The sequence below is a fragment of the Amblyomma mixtum genome, chromosome 1 (assembly GCF_055824585.1).
Source record: "Amblyomma mixtum isolate Tamu chromosome 1, ASM5582458v1, whole genome shotgun sequence".
In the NCBI taxonomy this organism is placed as follows: domain Eukaryota; kingdom Metazoa; phylum Arthropoda; class Arachnida; order Ixodida; family Ixodidae; genus Amblyomma; species Amblyomma mixtum.
In genome coordinates this window covers 264291987-264312925 of record NC_143012.1, presented here as the reverse complement: position 1 = coordinate 264312925, position 20939 = coordinate 264291987, and the positions used below count along the sequence as shown (strand labels likewise).

The 20939-nt window shown below is 42.6% G+C and overlaps 1 protein-coding gene across 3 annotated transcripts in view; it reads left to right on the top strand.

Moving 5' to 3' along the window:
• Positions 1-9431: 9431 nt before the first annotated feature.
• Positions 9432-20939, top strand: part of LOC149371602 (cell adhesion molecule Dscam1-like) — a 246127-nt gene continuing 234619 nt past the window's right edge. For all 3 annotated transcript variants that reach the window (XM_089565866.1, XM_089565864.1, XM_089565865.1), the window contains exon 1: positions 9432-11822. In XM_089565866.1, coding sequence (XP_089421992.1) covers positions 11765-11822 — 58 coding nt within the window. In that variant the 5' untranslated portion in view covers positions 9432-11764. The remainder of the gene's footprint in view (positions 11823-20939) is intronic.

The following is a 20939-nucleotide window of genomic DNA, read 5'->3' as shown; positions in this document are numbered from 1 at the left end:
ATTGGACAGACTGGAAAACTTTCTGAATATTAACTTTTCTTGGTTACCATCACGTCATTTACTTCTTTGCTGCGAAGAAAGCTATGAGAAAGCAACATTTGACACGACAGCTGCTGGCATGCATGCCTGCACGAGGGCGGGCCGCGTTGCGTTACGAAGGCACGTCAGAAGCTTGGAAACTTGTCGCGTGTAGAAAAATCTAATATCCGGTCAGACGCCTGAAAGTTAAGTAAACCGGCCGTCAAAGTCAACTTGCGACAAGACGTCCTTGCTCTTATGGCCAGGGCTCAGGCGACCACTATGTGCGTTGCTCGGGCGTTTATTCGAAGCCCTAAGTGCAATATGCCGTGAAGTTGCGTAAAGAGGCAGCTGCGTAAAGTGCGCCCGGTTTTCTTCGCTAGTATTAAACAATTCTTAGTCGAGCAGCTAACATCGAAGTTGTTGTGCTTTATATGCTTGTTTCTGTCCGCGATCTGTGGCGTTCCTTGTTTTTTTAGTATTTATCAAGACATTTCCAAAAGGAATATTGAAAAAGCATTTTTTTCAAGTCTAGGGCGCTATAACGAAACTGACTGCAAAGTGTATTTATTAGAGTGCAGCCACAAAGAGCTCAATGAAAATGCTTTTCTGACCCTATATACTGCGAGGACTATGGTCAAGCCTGTCCATGGCACTTTTTGTTTTATATGAAAGTGAACCAAACGATGTTGATGTGCGTAATAAAGTTTTCGCGGATTTGCCAACAGTACACATAGTAGCGACTAAAATACTCGTAGTCTTTCGAACGAGCAACACTAACTTTTTCACTACGATAAGTGACTGGCCTACGCTCGATGCCTCAGCGTCATCCGTCTCAACATAAAACCGAAGGGCCTCGTAGTGGACGCGGCGTACAACAGCCAACTCGGGAACACTTCACCTAGAATCTCCGTCCTCACCTTTCATAGCAGTCGTTACGCGAAAAAGAACAATAAGAAATCATGACCATAGCCGTGCATGTTGTGCGCGATTGCGCAGGTTTAATCTGGAAACTTAAAAAGCAGCCACTGGCATCGCGGTAAAAGTGAACCACATGACTTCGAGGTTATGTGAATAGGAGAATTTTAAGGAATGCGCTTGCGCGTTAAAAAATAGCTCGGCACAGACGGTGAATGGAGCGACAGCTTTCGCGAGCACCAAAAGAAACTCCAATACAGTATGGTAGGAAACACAAATGCTTATGCACGTAAAACTGAAATGACCTTGTCGCCCTATACATGAATCCCACAAATATATCTTCTGCGCTACAGGTAACGAGAGAGGCCAAGCTTTCTGGTATCGAGAGAAAACTTTTAGTGCGTTTGAATATTTATTCGAAGCCGCGCATGCGGGGCAACTACTGATATGCTTGCACGATACTTTAAGCTACCAGGTAAATGTTACGTTCTTTTTAATATAATATGCATAGGAGAGAAATAATTCTTTTGATCTATAAACAAAATACAAGACGTTCAATAAGTGTCATCAAAGCCATCTTAAAACCGTCGAGATAACAAAGCAATAGATAAAGGGGTGAGAGCATGACCAAGAGTCATTAGCAGTTCGGTTTGAAGTCTTTCCGGACATACGTTAGATTAAAATGAACAACCATTTGAATGAAATGGCATTTTTGTTGAAACAGTCGATTTACATTGTGGGTCTTTCATACTAGTTTCCCGTAAGCTTTAAGAAAGAATATATCTTGGGTATCGCAAGGTGCCGTGGATGATTATTAGTCGATTCGTAGATTCAATACAAGGAGTAGAATACCCATGACTAGTATTGCGTCTTTACATTTCGGGAAGCGACGCCTTATTGTTTAGGACGGTGAGACAGATACTAATTTTCTGATGAGAAAAAATGTCCTTCTTTCTAAAGCCTGGGGTTATGATCAGTGTCTGAGTGTGCGGCTAGTAGTTGTAGAAAGTCTGAGTGCATCTTATGAGCGCACTTATTGCACCCGTGCAAGTATATTACGTCACGGAAATCTAAACCACGCACGAGGGCAAATAAACGGAAGGAAAAACATAAATAAACTGTTTCTGCAACCATTATCTTGACACTGCAAGTGAAATTTCTTTGAGCTCAGATTGTATAAAAAAATGTGCATCAGATTACACCTTACGTGCAAGCCTCCATAAGCAAACTCCTTCATAAAAGGTAGAAAAAACGGTAACAGTGGTTCAATCATCAACAGAATATGTTTGCAAGCAAACATGAATCGTCGATTGGAAAATAAATCAGGAAATATAGAGAGTCCCACAACTCAACTATGCCGCATATAAGCATGAGCTACAAAAGCCTATCATGGCTGACTCGCCGAAGAAGATAATCAGATCATACGGCTCAAACGACGAACTCTACGTGAAATTCGTAGGTACTGCGTAAAAGGTGAATGCAATGAGTGGCAGAATGAAAATATGTTAAGATCAATAGAATATTTTATTATTATCTTGCGAAAAACATGGTGCTGCTAGTAACCCTGCCGAATACTATAGGCAATGCGGGAAAAAGACCTCACCATGGCACAGTGAAATTAATACGCAATCATTTCAAAAGCTCGAACTATGCTCTTGCGTGAGTAATGGGAAGACAATGTATTTGCGGCGGCACGAATGTCCATGACACACCGGCGTAATGGACCGGCATCGACCTCATAGTGCAAACGAAGACCGCTGTACTCTGAAGTGTTCACCTGGGCAGCAGAAATTGAACAAATCCTTTAACGAATTCAACCATTTCCATAATGGTGCCTTTGTCTACGCAGAAAATGATATGAATCATATGCATATGCCAGTGCCTTAAACGTGTTATTTATGAATAGGAAATCTCCGAACAGCAAAAACACAGTGGCTCAACGCGCGTAGGGGTTTACAAATATACGAAACTTTTGAACATCGGGTAGAATATTCTCCTGTTCGATTCAGGGCAAGAATCTTAAGTGCACGTTTAATGAAGGCGTTTGCTACAAATTTAATACGAATTAGTTTTCCAATTGTTTTCGGATAATGATTCAAACAGTTTTACCATAATGACTGCATGAAGTTCTAATGAGGCAAGCCGTGTTTCTTCGGACTGCTGCAGCATAAACAAGGCCCACTGTGACGGCGCACTGCGTGCTCCAGCATTCTTACTGCTGTTTAAGAGTCGCGACGTCGTCCACTTGTGTCGTGATGTTCGTGATGTTCTTAAAATATGGCCTCTGAGACTTGGCAACCCGGCAGTATGCAGGCAGATTCAGCAAACTCTGCCTTTACGGCTGGTATCTGACGCCATGGCTCTTAACTGCCATCGGTCTCTACAACGTTAGATGTGGCACTAGTTTCGTCGCTGTCGCCGTCAGTATATAAAGAAAATTTTACGATGCGCATAACATGATGATAACAGAACTCATTTACAGACTTCTTTGATACCCGGAAGAGAAATTCACTCTTTTGATAAACTGAAAAAAGAGCGAGAGTCCACAGCCAAAATTAGAAAAGATTTTTTTTTTTTTGGAAACCAGCATGAGCTACAAAGCTCATTCTCAAAAAGGTCAGAACAATTGCGGCAGGAAAGGTTGCGTATCTATATGCCAAGAGTATGGCGAGATGATTGAGCGCAGATGCTTTGAAAGATGTTTTTGCTCTTTTTCTGTGTTGATTGCGAAGTCTGAATGAGTAGCGATTTTAGCTGAAGGAACGTTGTCAGATTCATTTTTTTTATAAGAAGGAAGCGTTGGTGCAGTCAACATCGAAGCCAGATTTATGCGAATAGATTGCAAGTTAATTCTCAGAGTGCTGGCTGTTTTTGACATCTTTGTGATACTCCATTATTCCTGGACTAGGGTAAGTCGTTTGGTTTATGGTCTATGGGGGCTAACGCCTCAAAGGTACCCAGGTTATGAGGAACGCCGTAGTGAACGGCTCCGGAAATTTTGACCACCTGGGGTTCTTTAATGTTCACTGACATCGCACAGTACACGGATATCTACAATTCCGCCTCCATCGAAACTAGATCGCGCGGCCGGAATCGAAGCTGGGTCTTTCGGGTCAGCAGACGAGCGCCATATCCACTGCGGCCACTGACTATCGTAAGTCATTGCCTTTCATTCCATCGAATCATCCAGCCTGTGTAGACGAATTTCCGTCCACCAATAGACAGCTGCATCGTTAACTTCATAAGGTGTATTGTAACGGTCAGCTCTCCTGTGTGTCGCTTTACTTTGCATGAACATTGCATGAATATTGGCACTGGTAGTGAATATTGCACTGGTTTTGCATGAATATTGACCCTGTTAATGAACTGTCATGCGAATATGAATTTGTATTTATGTCGCGTCTTTCGCTATCCGATTCGTATTCGTTACTAAATTAGTGGTAATCGATTCAGTCCTGATGCTAAGCTATTCTTATTTAACTCGTTTCAGAAATAGCACTGATCGCACACCCTTAGCTCTCAGTAAAATACGAGCAGGAACCTTGATAAGTAAAACCTGGTTGACAGACGGAAACATGGAAACATTTGGCGAAAGAAAAACCTGTACATTCAAGATGGTGCAGTAATTTTTGTAGCAGAGCCCTGTACCTTTGCGGACCGTTGAAGTAACACGGATGTGTTGTGAGTCGGAGAAGAAAATTGTGGCGGACACGATAATACCTTATTGTGAGGTGCATTTGAAGCCTTCACATTTGATGCACAAAATTTTCAGAAAACTGCATGACTCTTCGGGCAACATCTATGTTGATTTCTGAGGAACGGCCTTTTTAGCCAAATATGAGGTGAGGTATAATTGAAGGAGAAACCAAAGGCTGTACCAAACTCGACAAGACATGTGAAAATCTTTGTGGAAATTGTATGGTGCAAAGTACTATAGGCGTGAAAGATGCACATTTTTTCAATATATGCATTTTGTATTCGGTACAATGTGACTTGTGAACGATTGCTGTAGAACTTTTATATCAGGACTGGTCGCAACACGTTCGAGAATAAAGTTCCGAAGAGGCCATAAATGACTTTCACGTGCAGGTGTGTCTTGAAAACTGGTAAATGACATCGTGTCAATGTGCCCAAGCTCTTTTGGATGCTCTCAAGAGAGGAAGGACGTTACGATTTTGTTCCTGCCAGGCATAATCATTAAAAAAATATCCAAGAAGAAGGAAGTGTCACGGTGGTGAGGTTTTATGACTTCAGAAATCGAACTCAAATGTGAATGTAAGAGAAAGCTTAAACAAAAGATTACTTTGTGATGAGCGTTACTTGTGATAGTTACTCAATAATTAGGTTAAGCTTGTCGTAGAGCGAAATAAACTTTCAGGTAAGGTTTTCACTTGGCAAGCCTACGGGGTTATTCAGGACAGCATTAAAACATCAATCAGCAAATCTAAGCGGATATTTTTCAATCGCTTCTGCGAACACCACAGCGGAAATGCGATGCATTAAAGAAAACTGACGGCCACTCCCTTTAATATATGTTGCGAGTGATAACCTATGCTTTGCTTCTTTCTCTGCACTTTGATGTTTGCACGTCAGGAAAAGACCCATTTTTTTTACTAAAAAGGTTGCATTTGAAACCTTTCCTTCCTCTCGAGCTAAACCGATCACGTCTACACTGGAAAGTACTGTGTGATCACCTTCCTCATGCGACTGGCTGTGCAGCCTTGCCTGTTGGATTCCCACAGAAAAAAAGCAGCTGTATCGATACACACAATTTACTTGCGAAATGAAGTCACGATGCGGACACCTGCGTTTAACTTTTTGTTTTTATGCGAAGCATATTACTAGAGCTACACTACAGCCCGTCGAGCGCGGCGGTGGAGCTACCATTGACCCTTAGCGTGACCACGTGACAACACTTAACAACATGACGTCACAGCAGAGGAGAGATGGGCTGCCGGCTCGCGCGGTCGGCCGCGGCGGTGGAGGCTCCACATCAGAGGCGCGGCGGCTGACCACGTGACAACATGACGTCACAGCAGAGGAGAGATGGGCTGCGGGCTCGCGCGGTCGGCCGCGGCGGTGGTGGCTCCACATTAGAGGCGCTGCAGCTGACCACGGGACGCTACAGCAGCGGTAAAAAGCTGAGCTTGCTTCGCTCTCCGGGCACTTACGAGGCGGCCAGGTGTTGGGATGCCGCCTAGAAGGAGGACTGATTTGAACGAGAAGCGAAAGCTTCAGCGTGCCACAGAGACCGATGAAGAGCGGGATGAACGTCTGGCTAGGCGGCGTGCTCAATATGCGGCTCGGCGACAACGTTCTACAGCAACTGAAGAACAAAGCGAGGAACTTTACCAAGCCTAGCCATCAATATGCTTCGCATTTGACTAGGCTTAACCTTAGCTAAGCCTCAGCCATTTTTTCTAGCTTGCAGCAGTTTCTTTACTTCCGTCTTTCCTCCTCGTGTTCCTTCTTCTCCTGATAGCGGTGCACGTCGCTGGTGTGTGGTAATCTAATAGCACAGGCTTCCCATAATACGTCCTCGGTGTCTTTTTAGGTGAAATTGGGCCCGAAATTATACTAGGTCGTTGTATCCCGCCAGTACCTTATTGCTTACGTACTCAGTAAAGCGTCTTTGGTATTGTGACGCTAACAGGAAGGACCAGAATACCAGAAGCGACGCAGGAGCATGAAGCTTGATAATGCGAACGGCTGAACGTCAACTGTCAAGCTTTTTACTTTAGCTTCCTCGCCTCGGGGAGACGCGTGCTCAAGAACTGCGTAGAACAAAGACGAAGAGGGGGAGGAAAGGGGGAGGGGTTAACCGATAGATGAAACCAGTTTGCTACCTTGCACTGGGGGAAAAAGGATTCAAAGACGTGGAGTGCACCATATGAATGTGCTTACACGTGCTGTCTATAGTGTAGCCGCATGAGTTCTGACAGTGACGATCGCTTCCGATGTCGTCGCATTAGGGGCCTGTGAGAGGCGCAAGTGAAGCTTATCTTCGGCGAAAGCAGCATCAAGGTGGTTTCCTGCATCCAGTCGAACAAGCTCTAACACAGCGAAAACCTCAAGGTGAGTCCTACTTTGCAGCTTCGAGCTTTTTATTCGGTTGTCTTCTGAGACATAAGGAAAATTGATGCTTTCAACTACTTCGCCGAGTACCATAAGAACACTATCTTTGGCTGTATGTTGCACCGGGCGCTATCACATAATCGTCATTAGCAGGTACTCTGGTATGGTTTTCCCATGCCACATCTTCAATCCTAATGCCTTTCTCTATGTAGTGCTCGCCGTAATCACCTTCGTAGTATGACGCTGCGCCGTTTAGATTAGACCTAGAGATACGTGTCTCATTACTTTGCCGAGAGGCTGCACACTACGTGCCTTGTGCATTCGTACCTCGTTCATATTCAGCTGAATGGTACTGGCGGCCATGATGGCCGCGTTTTCACGGTTCAAATAGCTCGAAAGACAAGTGAACCAAACCATGCATGTCTTCTTTATTTATTTTTTCCCGTATGCTCCAAATTAGTCATGTCATTCAACTTGCATGCTCTCAATAGCGCCCAAAGTACTGCATTATGAATTGCTTTTAAACAATGACAGTTTCTCTAATAACCATTGGCGCGCTGTGAAGGGGATTCTTAACAGAAGCTAAAAACCTGAAAGAAAAAAATGCATGAAAAAGAAGCCCAAAACTTCAGCCTCCGTCTGGATTTCCATTTAGTCATGCTATAACCCACGGTATTTCCAGACATATTATAGGGGCCTAAAAGAATGAGCGTTTGTTTTTGTTTGGAATACCGGCATCCATTGAGCTTGTTCTTAGCGTGCAGATAACATCAAATACAGCGTAATATGTGGAAACGTGACCAGTCTTGCGAAACATGCGGATCAGGCCTTGGAAAATCGCGTTGGATGAAATTTCGCAGCTCTTGCTGTTTCCTGTTTTTCAATTATTGCCCTTCTTTAATTTTAATTTCAAGCATTGCCCACTTGCCCTTTCTCTTTAATTGTGGTTTAGTTAAAGTACTGCATGTTACCAAGAGGAAACATGGAGAATGTTTATTAAGCTACTAATATTGAATTTAAAATGGGCGATCTTGTGGAATGAAGTACCTGAACTTTTGTGACCTGATAATTGCATTGTACTGTTTGCGCTGGCCACAGCATATGTACGCACATCACTTGTACGTGTGTCATCAGAGTCGGCAGAGCACACGACTCATCGTGAAAAGCTATTTCCGCGTAGCCTGGGCGCACCGCAAGAAATGCCAAGTACTGTGCAGTGTTCCTGCGCTTATGTGCGCGCTGCGTTTTTCGTTTCGGGTTAAATGCAGCAGCTGGCACAAAAGTAAAAAAAAATTGCACCTAGCATGGACCATAAACTTTTAATGACGGGTGTGCATGCCACGCCGCACTGACTTGCAGTTCTCTAAGAGATTTCTCATTGTGTGACCAAAGGCATGAGAGGGGCACCTAGCGAAACCGCAGGTCATCTCAGTTTCCGCAATGTGTTTTTCATTTTCTTTCTTTCCGCAGTTCGTACGGATATATTGCTCCCGAAAGGGAAATGTTCGGTGTCCTTTTATAAAAAAAAAGCAACTCATTTAATGTAAACTTTTGCTGGATGCTAGACAAGGAGGCATGTCCTACTTTCAAACCCATTCCTCCTGTAGCGCAATAGAAACAGAATAGCAGAAACAAAAATCTAGTGAACAGTATTCCGAATAATGATCTTGTGTGAATAGCGTTACTTGCGTTAATGTATTTCAACGGCCAAAGCAGCGCCCTTTCTGATTGGTGAGGCTGTAATCATCCACTCCATTGGTGTCAAACATTTAAAGCCATAAAGATTTCTTGATCGTGCTTTGATGGGCAAAATTCATGTTGTGGTTGTCCAAGGAACGGCAACACTCTAACTGAAATCAAAACAAGTTGGAAACACCTCGGCGTAGTTTATTTCAAAAAACTTCTGTTTGGGCTAGATGGTGCATAGCTTATATTGAAATGAATTTAAGCGGTCAAGAACACGCCCACAAGAGGAGGAAACAACAGGACAGGCGCTATCCTGTCCTGTGTGTTTCCTCGTCTTGTGTGCGTGATCTTGTGCGCTTAAATTCATTTCAACATTAGTAATTTATTTCTTGCACAATTGGTTTAGCTCCATAAATGACATTCTTGACTTTGTTCTACTTTGAAGAATACAAACCATAGTGTCAAGCTCATAAACTAACTCATAACTAACCGCTCTATCGCTGCCTTGTCACTGCCGCCGTGAGAAAAAGTACCAACCAACGGGAAGAACGCCGCGCTCGCGCGGCGGCGTTGGTGTTGCGTTTTTAGTCACGCTTCCCTTTTCCTCGTCGTCACCATCCCTCGCGCGCACCGCTCCTTGCCCCGTCTTGGCATACTCTCGGCGGTTCGAATCGATACGCCGCGGCGCTATAGTCGCGCCGTACTAACGCGGGCCTCCACAGTCGGAGCGAAGCCGCGGGCCCGTGACGCAGGCGGCCGGAGATGCCGCTCCCAGCAAGTCCCCAAAGCCACCCGGTAAACCGGCCCTCTCCTGCGCCGTGCACGTGGTTTCGCGTCGTATCTCTGCACAAGTGCAGGATTGGCTCGCGCCGTAACGCCGGCCTCCAGGGCGTTGTGGACTCGTCCGTCACCGGTAGCGTGCTCTGTGTTCTCCAAGCTCGTTAAGGGGGATCACAGAATTGGCGCTGTGCTGAATCCGCTTCATCGCAGGTGTCACTGCTGCAGCGACGTAGATATTCTGTCGGCGGAAGTGACAAGAGTGGCAGGTGCAAGAAAGAGTGTTACTGGAGTTGGTGTGTACAGTGTATTGTGCTACTCGTGTTTCCGTGTCGGCCACAACGCGTGGTGTGCTGCTGTGCGTGTTTACTTGAGTGAAGGATTTGTGTTAACTTGGAACCTGTATTTTTGTTTCCACTGAGGAGACTGTAATAATCCTTACACTGAAGCACCAGTGAGAATTTTTGAGTTGAACCACAGCTGCACATGCAATTCTTAACTTACTAGGACAAAAGACTGTTCGAAGTGCGGCATATTTTATCAAAACTTTGAAAAGGTGGAGTGAAGTCGATAAGGTTTATAGCAGGGATACGGTGGTTCAGGTCTCAGTAATATAAGCATATTGAACAGTGTTAAAAATTGAAGACGCTTTTCGCTGCCAAAAAATGTTTAGCGTATTTGAAGGCTAAACGCTACTTATAAGGGAAGAGCAGTTACACAAAGAATCTTAAAGTCCTGAAAACATTTGGATCTTTGGTGCATAGGGAGGCGCATTGTGACCCTTTCCGAAATTCAAAACCAACAGAACTGCGAAATATTTAGCTTTTTTAATACTCCGCTTATCGCCGCCTCTAAAGAAGCGGTAAGAAGCTATCATATGGAAAAATACTTGTCACAATAGCCGCATCCGACTTTCGAAATGGCGTGACCGCCGGAACAGGAAGAGCAAGTTTGCACGCACGCTGTCAGCTTTGCTCCTAGAACAGCTGACGCGCTTTCAACAGCTTGCCGCTTGAGTTAAACATTGCGTGGTCAGCGCCTGCTGCGCGCAGCGCCGGGTTTTACGGCCGGCTATTTACATTCTGAAACGACTGTACTTTCTTCTCTCCGGGAAACATTGGCTCTTCTCAAATCGAAGGGCTTTTTTCCCTCCTTGCCAACTGAAAGAAAACAGCGTGCTGAGTGTGCTTATTAAAATGGGCTCGTTTGAATACACCTTGGTCATCATGACTGGTCGCTAGGTTCTGGCTAGATTTTACGTAGATTATTTTTGTTGTGAAGCTTTTTTTTTTTTTCAAGGAAGGCTGCACAGAATTCTACCGTACTCTTAAGAACGCTTACTAGGTGCATGCTTACACCACTTATTTTGTCTAGTTTTTTCTTAAGCTGTGCGTTATAAATCAAAGGATTTATGCTAAGAGAAGTTCTGGAAAGCATATTTAAATAGGCAAACAGTTTAAAACAATACACATAATCAAATAAAAGTCGCAATTTCGAACGAATGATTTTACTTGCTTTGGGTCTTTCAGGCAGCTTTAGCTCTTGCCGCAAAATTTACTGAGCGCCTCTTATATCAACACAGACCAGGTTGAACTTAACACGTTTATGTTCGCATATGGAATAACAAGGAAGTTACTTTTTATTGAACGTTGCAGCATCAAAAATAGCGCTCAATAACAAAAAGAAGAAGCATGTCATTTCTCCAAGCTGTATAAGCGCTATGGGTGAATCTACCCCGAACACATTCCTCAGGCCGCCCTATTAAACAAAACGTCCTCTATCACCTTGTACGGGTAAATAATTTTGTTTTCTGTTTTAAAACATTATGACTATGTTTAGGAGGTTAACTTACAGATAATAAGGTACTTTCAACCATGTAATGCGATTTGTGGTTTGCAAATCCCGCAGTATAAGTTCAACGGCTGCTCATCTAGAAGAGCTAGTTGTACCCTCTGTTTGGGAAACCATTTGCAAGCGTGATAAAGCTTGATGGACAACGACTGAAGATCGTGTGCTGAGAACCAAGAATAACAACGGAAAAAAATTAGCAGTGATAACAGTTCTCAACTTGTTTACGGCATTGAAGCCGCCGCAAAAAGACTACAGATCAAAAAGCGCATGAACAGGAACACGGCATTATAAGCCACGAGTGCTACACTTCTTTGTGGTGCTTAATTTCCCAGAACCATAAACTGTACTTCAGGGACTTGTGACCAAACTCTTACGTGAAGAAGACTGAAGTGATAGATTTGGATTTTTGTGCAACGAACGCTGGGAACTTTTAGGAATAATGCCATCAATCCTGGAACTGGGAATCTGCCGAAGATTTGCTTTCGTGGCCATTTTCGGTAAGTGGAACATCTCCTGAACATAGCGGCACAGAGCTGACTATGAATGTTTAAGATAGCCGAATTATGATGCCCTTCTCACTTAGCGGACATTTTTAAGTCTTATGAGTATTTCGTTTCGATACTTGTTTTGAAAATAAGAGCGCTGAAAGTGCACCCTACGTACAATGGTAATTGGGAAAGGAAAGAGTGCCAGGTGATTTTTTTTCAGGGGTTAGAGATCCTCCACAACAACTAAGAAGGGAATCTTCAGCCGATTTTCCTCAATGTAATATACGCTTCCGCAAATAAGAATTTTTTGCATAGTGTATGATTTTTCTAAAGGCATTCTGTCAATTTTCATCGACAAAACCTTGATAAAACATACCTCTTCAGAAGGTTACCATACTTTAAAACGTATTATTGAGTGCTAGATGAGGTGACTGTATATCTTTTCTGGAATTTGGTTACGCTTCTCCAACAAGTGTCTCAAAAGCAAACCGTTGATAAGTGTTTCCGCAAAGCACATTTGGAAAGTATCACTCCGTAAAAATGCTCTTAAAAGTAAGGACAGCAATTTTTTATGCGCACATTCTTAGAAAAATACATTTTTTGCGAGGCCTTCCCATTCTTCAGTCCGCTCTCTTGGTAAGGGTTTCTTTGTTGGAAGACACCAGGTATATGCTCAGAAACAGCACAAAAGGCGTTTTTTATAGAATTTTTATGCCACTTTCCTTCGAAAAAAATCTTACAGGTTATATTGGTTTCAATACAAAGCCGATAGGTCATAATCGCCGTGCACGTAACGACGGCAGCAATCACGTGAGTGGTGTTCCACTTCTTGCGGTTTGATATAGAGCCTTGGCATTATTTAAAAGAAATGCTGTGTACATATCTGAAGGTCAATACTTCACCCATAAACTTATAAACCCATAAATTCTTCACAAGCAAGTATATCTGATGTTTGTTGATAATATTTAATAGGATTTAAGATCCAAACATTAGTTCTATGAGGGAGGATATCTTTGTTGATGAAGCGTTGTTGCTGGAAAAGCCAGTAGGAGAGCACAGGTGGATGCCGCAGACGTTTCTTTTTGATACACATTCATTTCCACAGGGTTTTTGGTATACGTAAGAAGCTTCTTTCTTTGTGCTTCGATAAAAGGGTGCCCTGAAAAAAAAAAAAAAGAAACGTGCCGAATGCTACCGAGCTGGTATGAGTGAGGAGAAAGAAGCTATTTTTTTATTAGAATGTTTGAAAACGCCGCTTAAATGGATGGTTTAGGAACTTTATGCATGTAGATACGCGAGCCAGGTGAGGAAACAAGATTCTTTCTCAACAGAGGTATCTTTTCTTCTCAAGGTATTAGTTTGCGCTCCAGAATTCGGGACAACGAAGACGTTCGCGACGCTCTAAGAAGCTGACAATCTCTTTGGCCTCTGCCGCTGTGCTCTCACTTTCTGCACCATGGGAGGTGCAAGAGCTTTATAGAAGCCTCGAACAAAAGTTCGAAGGCATCATTGAAGAAAGCTTAAGTGGCATAATATTTCTATTAGGTCTATACCTGATTTGTCACCATTTAGATACTGACGGCGACTTCTTATCGCACATTTCACCACCCTCAACGCTGGAACCATCTTCATGCAAAAACTGCAAGCAGAAAACTGCTCGTGAAAGATTTGTTATTGCGGCACTCATCAAATTTTACGTTTATGCAAGAAGTTCAAAACCTGCATGTTTTTCACAAACGTTTCTGAAATATGAGTAAACTACCATTCGTGCGCATATATGAAAAAAAAAAATTTCCTCCAATTTTAGGCTTAACGTGCGCTATTCCAACCATGTTTGCTTGGCGGTGTGCGAAAGGAGCTTTATGCAAGACAAATGTTTGCATTTGAAGTCCTGAAAATTTGTGGTATCATATACATGTATTTATGAAACGTAAATCAAAGCCAGAATGAATTTCTCATCTCTGGCGACTGAAGATGTTGGTAGACGAAACTATGCTGTTCTGCTTCTCGCATCCCACCTTCAGCCATCGAACATTCTAGACGCAGCTCTTAAGGGTCTGTTCTTGGGTTCGGGCGCGTCACCACCTTCGGCGTAACCAAGCAAGGCTATAAATAATTGAATAAATAACAATGAACATTGCTGCGACTAGGATTCAAACCCGCGGAGCTGCGAACAGATCAGCTTCGCTGGCCACTGAGTGAGAGCGTTAGGCTATCGCCGCAGCAGATAGCGCCTCGTGTTATTCTGCAACCTACTTTCGCGCTGTGCACTGCACATCGTTGTCTTCTTCAGCTAACACTGCTGTCAAACTAATAAGCACATTCTTACGCACTGTGCGTTGTACAGTCAGGCCGGAATGAAACGCGAACAGAGCATGTCAAGAAAGCAAAATATTTTATCTGCCTACTTAAAGCTGAAGTGTACAACTAGCCTGATTCATGTGCCTGGGTAAAGGGCCTACTGAAATGCATAATCGAAAATAGGTTGTAAAGGAATATCTCGCTGCAAAGCAGAAATGTATGACATATGCGTGTTCGCGTTTCATTCCGGCCTGACTGTAAATTGGCGTCATCAACTAGTGCTAACACTGAAATAACATCGTCGGCAAACGTGCCGACAATCCAGCAAAGCAAAACATCGGCGTTCGGAGCCTGAGACACCGACGACAGAGCTGCGCTCAAGTTTTGCCTTAGCAAGAATCGTAATCGTCCTTAGAACATTTCTTCAGCGCAAAATGCCTCTGTGATTTGTCACTGCTGATCATACAGTTCCACGACGTTTGAAATCGGCAAGAAACTTCAAACTGCCATCTTATAATGCATTCCTGGCCGTCGCATTCTTTATAGTAAGCGTGATTTATCAGTATCAATTCATGCATAGATTGTTCGCTCCATCTTACTGTAAGACAAATCTGACCCATATTCAAGGAATTGTACACTGAATTGCGCTTAAAGAAACATAATTAAAAATTGTTTCGGTTATTTATTATGGTTATCTGCAGGTCTTATGTGTTCAAGAACTCTCTGCCGAAATTCGCGTAAATGCACCCCTGGGTGTCAGAGAAAGAAGTCAAAATAATTCTTCTGGCGTACATATGAAAAATTTTCAGGAACAACATTTTTTTTAAAACAGCCTGTTTTTCCCGCTGCTCCCATTCTGCTCCGATCAGGGTCTCTATATCTTTAAAGGAACTATTGACACACGTTATGACTCGGCGGACGTGAAGGAAAAAAGTAACAAAGTGAGGCACCTTCAGCAACGATAAAAGGTGGTTTGTAGTATTCGCACTCCAAACGATTCCCACTCGCAGTAACAACCGCAACAGGGTGCTTAATAACCGTCGTACCATTCGCCTTTACGTCTAACCTTCCCGTTATGATACTATGCCGCGTTAAAAAGCTCTCGTGCTGAGTGCTGGCGTTCACCGGAGTGTATACCGCTTTTGGTGAGGTACAGATGGCGTCTTTCTGGTATTTTAGTGCTGTGGCGGTTCAAACAATTTCTACTTCTGGCGGACAGTCCTCCTACAACGCTATATCTGTCTCTACCTCTAGTACCTTCTATATTCACAAATAATAGGCGCGATCCCACTCCACAATTATTTACAAAAGAAGAAAGGACAGCCGAAATATTTTTCAAGATATAAGTTGAATTCAAAGTGCGCTGACAGCGTCTTAGCGAATACAGATATAATTCCAGCGTTTTAAAGAAGTGGCAACACGCAAATGTGATACATTTAGCTGTTTTTAACCCCAGTCTTTTCAACTAATAGTGGTCTATTACTACTTTGTTAAAAATGATTGAATAGCACTTCACAAGATACAGCAATTTTCTCTGAACTCAAGTTTATTAAACTCCTTTCTTTGAGGTGCGTAAAAGATTTTATCATATGTCTGTGAAAAATATCAGGTAAATCGCCAAGCCTAATTGCTGATAAAGCTGAGTTATTGAGTATCGCTCAGTTCTAATAGGGACGGGACATGTTGCTATCAACTTAACAAAGCATACACCAAGCTGTGTTATAGATGAAATTTACACATCCATTAATCTACCTTCATACTGAGGTTTCAAAGATTATTAGAAGCGCAATGGAGACTTTTTTTGTCATGCACGTTTGCGAACTCGATTAAAAGGCAAAAAATGCAGGCAGATGAAATAGACTTAGTGTCATTCTTTTCCAAAAGACACACATGGAAGATCTTTAAATATGTTTTGCATTAATAACATCAAACTTACCTAAGTTCCTTCGCTACCAGGTTTCAAATTTCTTTTCTGGGGGTATAATTGCGCTGTGTTTTTATTTATCTTATTGTGAAAACACTGTTTTCGAGAAAGGGGTTTAATGAGCCGGCTTTCTTTTACGCGATAATACAACAAAGAAAGATAATTGACTATTAGTATTCGTTTCATTCGTTTCTTTTTTTTCTCGGAGATAAAGTGGTGAGTATATTAGATGTTAGTTTTAATATCAGATTTTGCCCTAAGAACATTGAACAAACCGCATGTTTAATTTTTTGCTGCCACTGACGAGGCAGCGATACCCATGCGTGTCTAGGGCCTAAAGCAACGATGTCATGGCAGCGTCCGATTTGCATCTATATGAAGTTCTATAGATCCTAAGATTGAATATTCAAACTTCCCCTTCGATTAGCCGGTGTCATACACTGAATGCGTTCAGGTTTAAAATCCTCAATGAAGAACTAACAAAAATCTCTATACAAATGCGCAAGACCTCAGGTAGTTTCCAAACGATGCTGTCCTATTTCTGTACTAGCCTACCATGCTGCCCTAAAGTTGGTTTTATGTAAGTATCGCATTTATTCCACTTCATAAGTATTATCGCGACAAAAGAAAACGAAGCGCAGTAAATGCACCCTCCTTTCAAATTATACATATGGGTTGATAATATTCAGCAAACAAGTCGATCGTATCATACCAATAAACACATAAGACACAAACAACGAGAAACAATAATCGAAAATCGGTGTTGTCTTTCTTTTATTCCCCCCCCCCCCCCCCTTTTTTTTTGCTCTGTTTTAACCTTCCTTTCGCGGCCAGCAAAAATAAACTAATAATGAACTCCGGTTCTAAAAGGGAGCCCTTGGAGATTTTTTCGCTTCAGGTTCTGTCCCGGTGCAGTCCTCGGGGCAGTAAGCAGAAAATTAATTTGCACTCCTGAATAATGACCTTCTTTTGTCCTCGCAAACGATCTGCTAGGGCTCGGCCCAGAAAGAATTGCTTCCGCCTTTCTTGAAATTGATGTCACTTATGATGTCCGTCGTGCGCTTTGAAGCATTTTCCAACGAAGGCATTCAGCCAGTGACGGCTGGTTCAAGATATATTCGCTCCTTTTCTTGAAAAAAAAAAAAGTCACGTTTCGCGAAAACAAATTAGGTTCCCATTGAGGCCAGTGAAATCAATTTCTTAAGTATTTTTTCCAGGATGGAATTTTATCAAAACATTTTCAGTTCTCACGAAGAAAACTCAATTAGAACTTCTAATTTTTCTGTGATGTACTCTTAATGCATAGTTAAACCCATTATTTCTGCTTGCACTAGAAGAATGCGTCAAACTTAATTTTTATGTGGAATCCGCAAAGGTTCCTTAATCACCAATCTGAGAAGTGTAATATATTCAGATTTTCTTCAAAAGGAATGAATACTTATAATTTGTCAGCTGTGTGGCGGACAATTATAATAGTACCTTCGTAGCATCACGCTTATCTGTCACCGGTTACGAGAAACAGACTAGCAATTTTCTTGAGGTAAATCGGCTTTGTATCCAACAAAAGGACTGTAGTCATTTTTTTTTTTGAGTGAAGATAGTTGGTTTGTCTACACTGGAAAAGAAATTTAGTGAAAATATTCTCAGAGTGAAGTTAATCGCCATCTTTTGGTTACCACCTACAGTTGTATAGAAGCTTGCTTACAGTCGAGCTTGTTAAATTAATGATAAGCTGACTGCAGAGATAAAGGTTGCTAATGCAATCACCAGGTGGTACACCAAAAAATGCATATTTCTATGTGCATTAAATGTATGTTCAAATAAATTTACCCTGCTGAAAAGAACCGCCGCTATCACTTGCGAGAGATTGATTTAAAAATTCACGAATGCGATGCATTTAGCGGTCCACGTCTTACATTGACCATCATCAGTTATTATAGTGAAGATGATTTATGTATCCCGCGTTTTGTGAAACAGTTACCTTTAATGACGTCGGCGGTGGTCACAGGAAGCATCTCAGTGGTCGTCACGGCTTGCTTTTCTAATACAATGTAAGGAACCAAGGGAACTAAGCGCGCTGTTTCGTATTGTTTTGTCAGTCTGATCGAACCAAATTATTGTGTGGTAGAAATGACCTATATGTAAAATCTCGGGCCATCTTTTAGTTGAAATATAATCCCTCACACGACGCTTAACTGTAAATACATGAGAACTAATACCGGTGCTGCCGAAGCAATCATAAGGGATTATCGGAACGGCAACGAAATACACGTGGGGGGGGGAAGTCCGACATTATGCTGAGTGTGAATCTGGTCGCCCTGTAAAAAATACTGCGATCACATGCAGAATTGTTAACAAAAAAAGAGACTTATTTGCGCCTCCTGGCATTCTTTAACTTCCTACGCTCTGCACATGAGCGATTTCTATTGGAGCTCTACCACAATACAGCTGACATTTGCCTCAATAGAGGCACCAAATTTTGCTTAACCACGCGCCGTGAAAACTACATCAGCTAACACACTAGCCAGTAATACAGTAAACGGGATAAGAATGATAACTGGTAATTTCATATCTGGTCTCTTTGGTCCAAAAGCTACAGTCATGCGCGACTAGATTTTCGAGCTCTTCCACTCTGGTCAGAAACGCACTACGCAAATTGTTGTACTCGATAAAATGACGCGACACGTCGTCATTGCGGCTCTCGCTTTCGGCGCTTGCGAGTCATAACATCGCTAACCGTGAGCCCGTAACTGGTCACGAGTCACAGCAGCGAGACCTGAAGGGCTTAGCAAAGCAAGCTTAACATTGCACTTCCCTCTGTAAAGCGAACTCTGCCACTAAATAGGCTACATAAAGGCAAAGCCGCTCTGAAGAAATAGGCAGAACTGCTCATTGTATCGAACTTGACATTTCTAGTATCCTGAACAAAGCGTTATTGCCCTAAAAACAAATGCGTAATAACGCGCGATAACAAAAAAAAAGGGTATTTTTTGAACTCGTAAACAGGGTGTTTTATAAACAGTTGTTCCGTGTTCCGTGTTCCGGGCGGGTTCCTGCTCAACACATACATTCAAATGAAACTGCCCTTTTAAACAGATTGGTTTGGTTTTGTTCAAAAAATTTAAGGTCTCAAAGTGACGCAGGCTATTAGGGACACCATAGTGGAGTGCTCCGGATAATATAAGCCACTTGGTGTTCTTTAACGTGCACAGACATTGCGCAGTACGCGGGCCTCTAGCATTTATCCGCCATCAAATCGCAACCGCTGCGACGTCTTTTGGGGTGCGCAGCCGAGCACCATAACCACTAAACCATCATGGCGGCTCATTTAAGCAGACTTTTTAGCAGAAGAAAGCAATTAGTGTTCCTAAAATGTGGGCAAGAAACAGCATGTACAGTCTACAGCGAACCTGACCAAGCAAAGGTGATAGGAACTAGAGGCAGGCGGCAATCGCCGCAGCTTGTGAGTATGGCTACGGGTCTAGGGAGATAGTGGCTGATTGCTATGCACAAGACAGACAAAGAGTGAGACAGCCAAGAGTATGGTCTCAAGTCTATGTTTTCTTTACTGTGCTATTACCGGCCTAACATTTCTCAATCACTAACTTTAATCAGCGCCGCTCTCGTCTAGGACGATTTTCACGAAGGTGCTCATTAACTGCGATATTTATCGACGCCTAGAAGAAATTGCGTCACTTGACACTTTGTAATAAGAGATTCAGAGCACATTCCTAGGAAATCGCAGTGTTCTTAGTTCCGATCTCTTTGTCCCGCCGTTTTAAATCTCGGCAATAGTGTCGAAATAAGTCACTTGTGCTTTCCAGTCCCATTTCGTACTCGCAAAGCTTTTACGTTCGAAGTGAAACCTATAACTTTTGAAAGGCCTCAATTAATGCATCACTTGGTTTCGAAACATGTTCATTCTGAAACATGCAGCCATCGTCTTGAAACACTCTTCTACTGCTTTTACAAACTGGATCAGTTTAAATAAAGCAGGCTTTTCCCCCACATAAGGCTTAGGAATATAAAAGAAGCATACCTGTGGCCGTACTGGCAGTAAAAATGTTAGAAATTGCGGAAAACACACGGTATGCAGAGGAAAAGCAGCGGTTAAAACAGAGTTCAACATAACATTACTTTACACCGCTACTGTTTCTATTGCTGCCTGGTCTGAGCTGCGTGGGCAAAGCACGCACATGTACACTTTTTTTCCATGCCGGTAATTAGAGCAGCAACTGAACAGTTCTAAGAACTGCACATGGGTGCAGTACCTTTGTGTAGCCAGCACTTGAGAGAAGTCTGAACGACCGCGTTACATGTTTCAGCAGTGCCAGGTCCATTCGCCCTTCTTTAGCATAATGAATCTTCCGCTTGTTATGTTCTACAATTAATGTTTCATATGTTTTGTGGTGCCACGTGTTCAAAGTGTGGTCTTCTATCTCGCTACGAAATAGTGTGTGTCACAAAGTTAGTAGTACATCACATACTTTGAAGTCCATGAACGCCAGTCATCAAAGTGCCCAGGTGCTATTCATAACCCGAAGGGACAATTAAATATGGAGACAAGATGCACACTTACAGAGAAATGGACAAGCGAGTAAGGTTCAGGGGGCATGATCAGCGAGCGAAAAATATTATGGAGGAATGATCACGTGGTTATCTATTTAGGTGATAAATATCGGGCACAGTAATACGTTACGGCACAAAATTACTACACTTGCTTGCGCAAAGATTGTGGAGTGTTTATTAAATTATTTTGTTTGTATTTCCTACTGAAACCCTTTACAAAACGTCGCACGACACGCATTGCTGAAATGCAACATTCTAGGTGAAAAGAAAAACAGGAGTACACGATTTGTTTATGCTGTTAGGTTAGAAACCCGGTACGAAAGGCGGCACCA